Source organism: Osmerus eperlanus, chromosome 3, assembly GCF_963692335.1.
Source record: "Osmerus eperlanus chromosome 3, fOsmEpe2.1, whole genome shotgun sequence".
In the NCBI taxonomy this organism is placed as follows: domain Eukaryota; kingdom Metazoa; phylum Chordata; class Actinopteri; order Osmeriformes; family Osmeridae; genus Osmerus; species Osmerus eperlanus.
This window is the reverse complement of record NC_085020.1, coordinates 18,982,904-18,994,992: the sequence shown is the minus strand read 5'-3', so window position 1 is coordinate 18,994,992 and position 12,089 is coordinate 18,982,904. Positions and strand designations below refer to the sequence as shown.

The 12,089-nt window shown below is 41.9% G+C and overlaps 1 protein-coding gene across 1 annotated transcript; it reads left to right on the top strand.

The window, feature by feature from the left end:
- Positions 1 to 2,571: 2,571 nt before the first annotated feature.
- Positions 2,572 to 4,996, top strand: LOC134017702 (endothelial zinc finger protein induced by tumor necrosis factor alpha-like). Its single transcript, XM_062457657.1, has one exon. The coding sequence runs from the start codon at positions 3,102 to 3,104 to the stop codon at positions 4,125 to 4,127; it is 1,026 nt and encodes a 341-aa protein (XP_062313641.1). The 5' UTR covers positions 2,572 to 3,101; the 3' UTR covers positions 4,128 to 4,996.
- Positions 4,997 to 12,089: the final 7,093 nt, after the last annotated feature.

The window sequence follows — 12,089 nt, the reverse complement described above, 5'->3', positions numbered from 1 at the left end:
AAAATATATTCATAAAGCTGCTTAGCCCAACTTTTACTAAGGAATGGGAAGAAATCTTAAGCTAAAAGAAAGTTTTGCCATATTCAAATAAAGATGTTAAATCAGTATAACTTATTAAACTAGAAAGGGCACAATTTCTGGGGAAATTGTGAGGTGTGCTTGCAGCCACTGCAGCTGGGGCCATGTTATTTTTACTATATCACCTTCAGACCTATTGTTTAAACTAATATCAAACGTCCAACCAGAATAGACAAGTTTTCATAAGTGTACGCATACTTACTATTGCATACTTACTAAGATAGCATAGATCTATAAGCATACACCATACATTTGTTGCTGCTTATTTACACTTAAAAACAGTGAAAGTGTAGAATGAAACGGTTCTTATTTTCCTTAGAGCAAGAGGTAGGATAATAGGGATGTGGGTGCCTCATGTAGCCTAGTTGAAACAGTTGTATCAAGACTAAGAATAAAGGGCAATCCTGTGTAGAAATGGTCCTCTCCTCTTCGCCATCTCGTCTTTCATTACAGCGCTCTCTCACGCCGTAATAGCCTGGCTAAGAGGGGAGAATGGTGCACTCTGTTTGGAATGGGTCAATGGAAGAATCAAAGCAATCTGGGTGAGGGAGAGGAGAGCAGGGGCTCGATATGGAACGCCCAGGGCTGGACAGGAGAGTCCAGGACAACTATAACACTTCCTGTAACACACTTCCTGTTAGACTTACACTTCCTGTAACAGTCGAGTTCCAGGAAGATCTCTTGTCACTATGTATATCACACACTTATGCATGCACACACCCGCTTAAACACACAGTACAGTGTGTACATACACATGGAGTACATGAACACCAAAGGGGAAAACTCATGGTGTTTTTTGCAACCGGCCCCTGGTTCTCGGACACCTTTGTGACATCGTAAGGTAATACGACAGGGATGTCTTTACATATGGATCATTTGACTGGAGATGCAGACAGCTGGGGAGGCCCTGGCAGTCAAGCACAGAAAGATGATTGCCCTGAACCTGAGCTGCTCCAGAGAAGGTGGACCTGCTCCTCAGGACTTTGGCCCCTGAACCTGGTAGGGATGGACCATTCTCACTGTTGGCAGCATCTCCAGGGCAAAGCAGGAAGTAGTGTGCGTCTCATAAAGTTATCTGTTATCCATGTCATTTGCTGAAGCATACATGAGCACATTGAGACAAATGTATATTTATCTTCATGGATATGTTAATTCAATTGTAACGTTTCTTCACCTTTGTGAAGAAACTCATGATTCCCTGGTGATATTGATTTATGGCGTGTGAGAACCACTGTTTGATAACACCCCCATTCCCCCTCCTACAATCCCCTGTTTCTCCCCTCCTCTCTCCTCCTTCTTCCACTCTCTCTGCTCTCTCCTCATTCTTCATTCTGCCCTTTCTCCCCTGCACTCTTCTGCTTCTCCATCCCTCATCTTCCTCTTTGATAAAAGAATAAGACAAGCACCCCCCTTGCATACAAACACACCTGTGTGTGGGCAAAGATGTGTGAGCAGATGAGACCACTGGGGATCAATAAGAAATCTAATGACAAAAATACGTAAACAATGTTAATTGTGAAACAGTAAGTTAAGTAAGTAAGTTATCCTGAAATACCTAACATTCTCAACACAGACAAACTTGACCAAACTATATGTGTCTAAAAACTTTATAAATGCTAAAGTAAAGTGGATGTGTACTATTAATGTGACACACAATAATTGGCCTTTGTGTGGCTGCAGTCCTGATATGGAGATGTCACAACCCTAAACACAAACAGCTTAGCAATTACAAGGGAGGTATAAACTAAATGCCAATGTTTTTTTTCTTCTTTATTAAAACATTAGAAGTATTACTAGCTCTATGCATTTTAGAGTGGGAAATGGCTACGGTGGTTGTTGAAGGGACAGGTTCTCTCTGTCGCCGAAGTCAGGTCAGGAAGCAGGCGGCTGCCTCTACTGGTGAGTCATGCAGCTACAACAGAACGCCTTGGAGAGAGCTGCAGATATCCTGCGGAAGAAGCCTTTAACGGACTTCTTACGGTGGCCCTGAAGTGCAAATCACACCCACTAACATGAGTGCAGCCCCTAAATAAAAACACTCCCCCCAAATACCAGTCAACTCCCCCCAAATAGGATGACTTGCTCACCTCCCCCCAATACAAGGACACGCTCATAACACATTACATTAACTCAAAACGGAAAGGGTTGGTACTACACTTCGTTGCTGAATAGATGCAGTAACTAACAAGAAATTGATCGACAGAAGTACAAAATGCAATAGCCTGACAGAGTTACGTGCACCAGGACATTTGTTTGGCTATCGAAGCATGTTATGACATGTCGCTCGCGATCACCCCCAGTGGAACTATGGTGGAACTGCAACACAATTAGGTACAGTGGAGTGGACAGACTCTCCTTAAACAGGCTCTGGTTGAGTGCTCATAAACACTCCGTAATTTATTTTCTATGTTGTAACTTTCCTTATTTAAATAGTAAATAAGACACATGCAATAGAGTATATTAATATTTTTGGATTTAAAACTTTGCAATTCCAATCCAAAGTCATTTTATTGTTAATTTACATCTAATGCTTATTGTGTAGTAATTAATCATATAGGCTATTATTATTTTGAAGAAAACCAAATTACTATGAGGAGTTGTATGCCAGAGATAACATTTTTATCAGAGTGTTGTGCGTTTCTCCAGTAAAAATAAATCAGAGAAACATACACCTCTCACCAAATGATCAACATTACATATGCAAAGAGGACAATATGACAGACAAAAGAGTTCCTTCATATGTGAAAGCTGAGTTGTCATTAACTTGGAACTGTTTCTTCCAGATCCCCTACTGGCCAATCATACTTGATCATGGGCGGAGACTTGACAGAGAAGACACCTTAAGGCTCCAGAGAGACTACAGAGACTCGACCAGAGAGACTACAGAGAGAGACTCAACCATAGAGAGACTCAACCAGAAACAGCAGTAACCAGACAGAGGATCAACCAGAGAGAAACAAGCTTCCAGAGACTAGATACAGGATCCAGAGAGACCAGACAGAGAACAAAGAGAGAGCTGAGTTATGGAGACACATCACTGTGATACCTGTGGGAAGAGCATTTCCTCATCCAGAAGCCTCAAGATGCACATGAAGATCCACACTGGAGAGAAGCCCTACAGCTGTGACCTCTGTGGTAAAACCTTTAGCCGTGCTAGCAGTTTAACAATTCACCGCAGAATCCACACTGGAGAGAAGCCCTACAGCTGTGACCTCTGTGATGAAACCTTTAGCAGTGGTAGCAGTTTCACAATTCACCGCAGAATCCACACTGGAGAGAAGCCCTACAGCTGTGACCTCTGTGGTAAAACCTTTGGCCAGACTTCCACTTTGAGAAATCACCTCAGGATCCACACTGGAGAGAAGCCCTACAGCTGTGACCTCTGTGATAAAACCTTTAGCAGAGCTAACCATTTCACTGTTCACCGCATGATCCACACTGGAGAAAAGCCCTACAGCTGTGACCTCTGTGATAAAACCTTTAGCCGTGCTAGCAGTTTCACAGATCACTGCAGAATCCACACTGGAGAGAAGCCCTACAGCTGTGACCTCTGTGGTAAAACCTTTAGCCATGCTAACAGTTTCACAATTCACCGCAGAACCCACACTGGAGAGAAGCTCTACAGCTGTGACCTCTGTGGTAAAACTTTTAGCCAGGCTGGCCCTTTCAGAGCTCATAGCAGGATCCACACTGGAGAGAAGCCCTACAGCTGTGACCTCTGTGGTAAAACCTTTAGTCAGGCTTCCACTTTGAGAACTCACCTCAGAATCCACACTGGAGAGAAGCCTTACAGCTGTGACCTCTGTGGTAAAACCTTTAGCCATGCTGGCAATTTCGCAGCTCACAGCAGGATCCACACTGGAGAGAAGCCCCACAGCTGTGACCTCTGTGGTAAAACCTTTAGCCGTGCTGGCAATTTAACAGTTCACAGCAGGATCCACACTGGAGAGAAGCCCTACAGCTGTGACCTCTGTGACTATTCAGGTAAAACAAGTAGCCATCTGAAGCGTCACCTGCGTGTCCACAATAGAAAACCCCCAAAGCAGTGATGTCTGGGGCCAAGCTGTCCCAGCAGTCACCACCTGAGAGAACTTCTGTATGACCCACAGCTGGAAGAACTACCGGCCTACAACTAAAAAATCTAAAATCCTCTGCTGTTAGACTGCTCCTCCCAAGGTTTCTTCCATTTTGTTGATCAAATTTTATTGATGTAATACTTTTTAGCCTGTGTTAGGAACCTTGTCTAGGGAGAAACGCCGTAACACTAGACAAACACACAAGACAGAACACACATGCAAACAGGGTGAGGGACAGGGAACAACCTGTGTTCTGCACCTTTTGTTCACCAACTGTCTTTGGAGGAGGGGAGCACTGAACTGCTCCTCGCAAGGTTTCTTCTATTTGTTCTCAAATTTTCCTTGTCTTTCTAAAGGGTTACGGTTGGTTAGGGGTAGTTCTATGGGCGTATGTCAAGCCCTCTGTGACATCGCTTGTAAAAATGGCTATACAAATAAACTTGATTTGAATTTGATGATAAGTCGTCCAATGCACACTGATCTTTATCCATTGTTGAAGAATACAACACACTTCTCTGTATTTACATTTGCAAGTAAAGGATCAAGAGACTGCATGGTTCTGAAACAAAAGGGTTTATTGTCCTATTTACAAGATGATAGCCTGATAACAGCAGTTTACACCCTTCTCTCCTGCCTCCTGGATGGTTCTGAAATAAAAGGGTTGTAATAGAAAATGATGATGAAAAAGATGTCTATACTATTCTTTTGCCTGGACATTTTTTTGTTTAAGTTTTAACTAACCTTTTGGCCTAAGACAGTATTGCTCAAGTTTCCGCTTGCTGACCAAACGTCTAACAAATTAGACTGTTTGACCCTGGTTGTTTTGCCCACACAGCATGGATTCTTCAACAAAAGTTCCTTTTTCTTGTCTTAAGCTCTTAAGCTTGTCTCTAGTGTTGAACATCTGTATTAAGTTCTGCAACCTGTTTGCTTTCTTGCATATTGTGGAGTTCCTCTTTTGATAGACATAAACTACTGAACTGATTATGTAACTGTCTGGAACTACTGTTTAAAAGAGTGCTCAGGTCATTTTCAGAGAGCCCTTCTTCGTACAGACATCACTATGGTACTGTTTTAGAACTGCTCCTCCTTGCTGCAAGAATAAACAGAAGCAGAAGGCAAAGGCACATTCTTCTGACCTCAGACTTTTAATGATAAAATTCCACCAGAGGGTTTATTGTCCTATTTACCAGATGATAGCCTTATAACAGGGCAGTTTACACCCTTCTCTCCTACCTCACTGGAAGATGAAGACTGGAACAGATATGTGCTGGGCAGTAGCCCTATTTCCTAAGATTTACGTTATCACGGTATAATTTTGTAGCACGGACGGTAACGGTAGGCTATATATCACGATATGTACGTTTTTCTTAAAAAAAATTGTCCATTTGTTTCAATAGAATGCAATCCTCACCGGACATAATCTGCTGCACTCTGCCGGGTTTGGATGGACTAGGCTAAATCAGGTTTGTAGCATGAATGGAATTTTTCTGCAGTGCTTTACCAAGGAAGAAGAGCTAACATGTAGCTTTCAACAGTACTTTTATGGGATCAGAATAAAACTTTGTTCAATATTTGTAGTAAGGTAGTGGTAACAAATATGTTGCACTACAATACACATTTGACAATTCTAACCAACCTTTAAGTCTCTGTAAACGTCGGAAGTTGTGACTCACCCTGTAGACCCAAGACCCCCCTATCTCCCTGAGCTCCTCTGTCTCAAAGGGATAGAGGACTAACAGTCAGACAGAGAGGAGGAGGTAGTAGTGTTTCGTTAGTTTACAGTTGTGTCCATTGTTCAAAATAACCACCATTAACTCACCTGGGTCTCCCTTTTGGCCATGGGCCCCCTTACATCCAGGTGGGCCGCAAGTTCCAGAGGGGCCTGTGTGTCCGGGAATCCCCATTAACCCAGGACTACCAATCTCACCTAAGGAAAATGCCACCCACATGTTTAGACATGATACAGCACATGTCAACATCAATATATTTGACAGCAATGAAGGTTAAACTAATAGATTAATTAAAATTAAAATAGTAATTACGAACATAATACCAGCTGGCTATAGAGTAAGGGTTACCTTTGAAGCCAGGTAATCCTGCAATGCCAGGTAGCCCATAGACTCCTGGAGACCCCTTCTCCCCCTTCAGCCCAGGAAACCCAGGTGCACCATTATCTCCCTCGTCTTCAGTCATTGGCAGAGCAAGCCCAATGTCACCAGGTGGTCCTGAATTAAAATAACAACATAATAACTTTGCATGACAAGAAAACGGTACAGGGTGGGTTGGGGGGGAGTTCTGACCAGAGTTTCCATCTCGCCCAGGGAAGCCTTCCTCTCCACAGTGCTCTGGAATGGGGTTGGTACAGTCAACACCTGGCTGGCCTGTGGCACCCATAGGTCCTGGACTACCTGCACAGGGAGATACGGTTGTCACACCATGTCTCAGAAGTCGACTTTACAGACACAGACATCTAGGTTGCCAATATGTTTGATATCTGTACCTGTGAATCCTGATTGGCCCTTTGGCCCCAGTGGCCCAGACTGGATTGGCCACTGGGGGCTTTGACAGCCTCTGGATCCCTTGTTTTGGCACACCAGGTCCTGAAACATATGTGTGTGGGTGTAAATCCAAGTTTTAATATAATTCTGTCCTTTCTTCAGACTCCTACTCAGAGATGGCAGAAGTTCACACATCCTTCACTCAAGTACACGTAAAGATACTCATGTTTAAAAAGACTCTGGAATTATTGACTACACTTTTTTACTGAAGTTAAAGTAAAGACGTACACATCAATAATGCAACCTTATTTTTTCAACAAAAACAATATTTTTGGGAAACGTTTTTGCAAACTTTTAAAAATATATATATTTTCAAAACCTTTTTCACAAATATGTTTTCGATATTTTTGGGCAACCAAAAAAATGACACGAAACACGATCAACTTTTTCATCCACAAATACGACACAAAAAGGTTTAAGTAATGAGCCTGGCTTGAAAATGTAATAAGTACTTTGTTACTTCCCATCTCTGCTCCTACTTACCTCTTGTTCCAACATCTCCCTTCACACCCTTCAGCCCATGTAGGCCCAGCGGCCCTGGGAGACCTGGTAGCAAATGCAACAATGTTCCAGTCAGGACAATGTCAAGCTCATTGAATGAAGAAGAGCAACTTCCTGTTGACTGTACAGCTTCATTTGCAGAGATTAGACTTGAGTATGAGACTTAACTCTTTATCAGTTGACTTGACCATTCTAATCTAAGTTTATTCAGTCTGTTGGCTTCCATTACTTTTTTACTGAAGTTAAAGTAAAGACGTACACATCAATAATGCAACCTTATTTTTTCAACAACAAAAAAACAATATTTTTGGGAAACGTTTTTGGAAAAACTAATGCAAACTTATATAATGCAACCAAAACAAATACGACACAAAAAGGTTTAAGTAATGAGCCTGGCTTGAAAATGCTCCTACTTACCTCTTGTTCCAACATCTCCCTTCACACCCTTCAGCCCATCCAGCCCATGTAGGCCCAGCGGCCCTGGGAGACCTGGTAGCAAACACAACAATGTTCCAGTCAGGACAATGTCAAGCTCATTGAATGGGTATTTAGAATCAGAATCAGGTTTATTCGCCATGTATGTTATACAAACACGGAATTTACTGTGGCAGGGAGGTGCAAAACACCAAAAATGTACAGATCTTAAATTAAGTAAAAGTACAAAAGTTTAACTATTTCTAAGAACTAAACAATCTAAGAATACAACAATTTAAATATAAAATGAAATATATATAAAAATAGGAATAGAATGAGCAGCGTGAATGGTCAACCTAGTGCAATCGGATACTGAGATAAAGTGGCTTATGCATACTGAATTGCCATTAGATGGACTTATAATAGTTAAATAAGTGAATGAATGTCAATGGGAGTACTTGGCCTTGTTGAAGAGGCCAGTAGCAGATGGAAAGAACTGTTCTTATGGCGTGAGGTTTTGGTCCTGATGGACCGCAGCCTTCTGCCAGAGGGGAGTAGCTACGTTTGAGTTTTAAGGAAGAAGAGCAACTTCCTGTTGACTGTACAGCTTCATTTGCATAGATTAGACTTGAGTATGAGACTTATCACTTTATCAGTTGACTTGACCATTCTATTCTAATCTAAGTTTATTCAGTCTGTTGGTTTCCATTGCTTTGATGCTTTTCCCTTTTACATTTAGTCATTTAGCAGACGCTCTTATCCAGAGCGACTTACAGTGAGTACAGGGACATTCCCTCCGAAGCATGTAGGGTGAAGTGCCTTGCCCAAGGACACAACGTCATTTGGCACGGCTGAGAATCTAACTGGCAACCTTCAGATTACTAGCCCGACTCCCTCATCGCTCAGCCATCTGACTCCCTATTTTGAGTTGATGTTGTTTCATGCATTTTCTGATTTGAGAGTACGGCATATTTTTCAGTTTGGGCTTAAAAGTCAATACCAACAATTCATTAAAAAAAAAATTGTGTACTGTATTTGATTGTAGTAAATTTGGAGAAACATTTCAGCAAGGCCAACTTTGTACTTTTGTATGTAAAATTTGTTGTTTTAAATATGAAGTATATATATGATTTAAAAACAAATCTCTTCTCAATTCTACTCAAACAAAACTTTGAGTCCCTGGGGACCCTGCTCTCCCTTGGGACCGGGCACTCCCAGATTTCCTTGGGGGCCCTCGGCCCCCGGCCTCCCACCAGGTCCTGGTGGTCCGAAGACACCTGCCAGTGAGAAAGGAGTGAGGACACCATTGCTGCTCCACAGGCCACTGTGTGTGTCTGTCTGTGTCTGTTTCCCATGCATGTTCTTACCTGGAGGACCAGGTGGCCCAATGGATCCTGGAGGGCCAGGCAACCCTTTGGGCCCTGGTGCGCCTGAAAATCCTGGTTCTCCTTGATCACCTTTCTCACCAGATGGAGCTATGGGAGGAGGCAGTTATAGATCCCTCAGAGATAAATCTACCTGGTCTCCAGGTTCTCCAGAGAAGCCGGTGATGCCCCTCTGGCCCGTAAAACCTGGTAGGCCAGTGTCCCCCCCTGCTGCCAACAGGAGCCAGATGGCCCAAGAGGTCCAGCATCCACACCAGTGGGTCCACCAACCCCTGTATATCCTGGCTCACCCTGTCTACCCATAACACCCTTAGGCCGAATCCCAATACGCTGTCTTACCACTACCCCTTACCCCTAGCCCTTAGTTTAGCCCTAGCCCTCGAAACTGAGGGGTAAGGGCTACATAGCCCTATGAAATGAGACACCACTTGGGTACGTATATCGATGTCTATTGATGTCTTCGCTGCTAATGGCAACACAAGCTCTTCTCCTGTCTGGCCCCCCAATGGTGGAATCAACTCCCCACTTCCATCAGAGACACTGACTGTCTCTCCACCTTCAAGAAAAGGCTCAAGACGCACTTGTTCCGGGAGTACAACGGTACTTAGGAATGGTTCGCTTGACCCGATGTTAGTTTCCTCAAGGATCACAATGACTCTTGCTTAGAGACTTGTTGCTCTTGTGGTTAGTGGTAACTGACTTAAATTTTTGTACTCGCTGTGATATATTGTTTTATTATTGTTGCTTGCTTTTTTTTTCCACAGGTACACTTGCACTTATAGCAGTTCATGTTGTTTAATTGTAACTTGTTTAACTACATGCTCTTATGGTTCTTCCCTTTGGCACTTATTTTTGGTTGTTCACAATGTGTGCTTCATGTTTTGGCTACTCGCAATGTTTTGTGGCTATCTCGTTGTTATGATCAGTGACCTATGCACTTTGTAAAGCTCTCTCTTGGAAGTCGCTTTGGATAAAAGCGTCTGCTAAATGAATAAATGTAAATGTAATGGAGTTTAGTTAAACTGTAGACATGCATGGAGTCCATTCAAGGCTAATCATAGAAATGCAGGACTGTTGTGCAAATCAGCAATGTAATGTTAGCGTAGAAAACTAGCAATTTAAAAAAATGTTTCAATTAAGAACATGGTTGCAAATATACATGTACAGGACTGTGTAGAGCACAAAACAAGACTGTCATAATTTTTTAAGAAAAACGTACATATCGTGATATATAGCCTACCGTTACCGTCCGTGCTACAAAATTATACCGTGATAACGTAAATCTTAGGAAATAGGGCTACTGCCCAGCACATATCTGTTCCAGTCTTCATCTTCCAGTGAGGTAGGAGAGAAGGGTGTAAACTGCCCTGTTATATGGCTATCATCTGGTAAATAGGACAATAAACCCTCTGGTGGAATTTTACCATAAAAAGTCTGAGGTCAGAAGAATGTGCCTTTGCCTTCTGCTTCTGTTTATTCTTGCAGCAAGGAGGAGCAGTTCTAAAACAATACCATAGTGATGTCTGTACGAAGAAGGGCTCTCTGAAAATGACCTGAGCACTCTTTTAAACAGTAGTTCCAGACAGTTACATAATCAGTTCAGTAGTTTATGTCTATCAAAAGAGGAACTCCACAATATGCAAGAAAGCAAAAAGGAAACAGGTTGCAGAACTTACAGTTTTTTTTTACAATCGCTATGACACTTTTTTCAATACCTTTAACAAGTTTCCTAAACTCTTAACACAATTAGCACAACATCCGTCTGTGTAGGCTATACAATTAACAAATTTCTTGTTGCTTTGACACAAAATGCATAGAGTAAACACAAATTTTAAATGCTTGAACTTCTTTTACACACAAGCTCAACCAAGACCAAAACAATCGATTTTTAGGGACTAATTTACCAATGCTTTCACACTATATGTCAGAACAGATAACATCATGTTCAAAACCTAACTTATTGGCTAAAGTCAAAGTGAACAGCTGTTCATATTGTGAATTGAAACACAAATATATCCCCTGTATTTATTCTATTGCTACTGAGAAAAAGCTGGTTGAAGTAATGCAAATACTGTAAATCACAGCTGATTCCCGACTAGGAAACACTCAGATGTTGAGGTTCTTTCAATCACATGACCATATGGTACATATAAAGAGGACCTCTTTGGACTGATCTTGTGTGGAAAAATAACAATATAGAGCAACACAAAGAAAGTAAGAATACAGTTACTATGCCTGCACGAGGGAGAGGGAGACAATTACCAGGACAAGGGAGAGGAAGACAAGTACCAGGACAAGGGAGAGGAAGACAAGTACCAGGACAAGGGAGAGGAAGACAAGTACCAGGACAAGGGAGAGGAAGACAAGTACCAGGACAAGGGAGAGGAAGACAAGTACCAGGACAAGGGAGAGGAGTGGGGCAAGGGAGAGGGAGAGGAGTTAGAATGTGTGGTGGCGCTCAGAGAAGGGCCAGAGCTAGTGTAATACTGTAAATGGAAGCTATATTGCATATTTCTTGCAGTAATGTCCTGTTGCAAATGAAGCCTTTACTGCAGCAATTATGTTTCTGTCTTCTTTTCTTCAATACTGTAACCGTACATTCTATAAAGCTTCTCTGAGATGGGTCATTCATTTTTTGTTCTGAATTTCTGCATCAAAAGAAACAAAATTCATGCATTTACAAAACCCAACAAAACAAAAATGTAGAGGCGTCAAAAGAAACTGCATCGCAAACACAATCTATAATCCATATACTGTGAGATCTGACACATACCTGCATAAATGAATGCAGTTTCTGTAATTCCATCTGATGTTAGTGTTTTTATGACATTGTGCTATGATTGACTAAATGTTCCTGTGAAAAGAGAACGTGTGTTAGTGTTTGGTAGACATGGTGTCATGTTTAGTGTATTTTTGTGTTATGACAATTAGTGTTTGAGTTTAGTTTACAATGTGTGATTTTGAGCATGAAATTAACAGTTTTGCCAATTGTGTGTGGTAGGTGTGTTGGTGCGTTAAGAGTTTAGAAAACTTGTTAAAGGTATTGAAAAAACTGTCATAGCGATTGTAAAAAA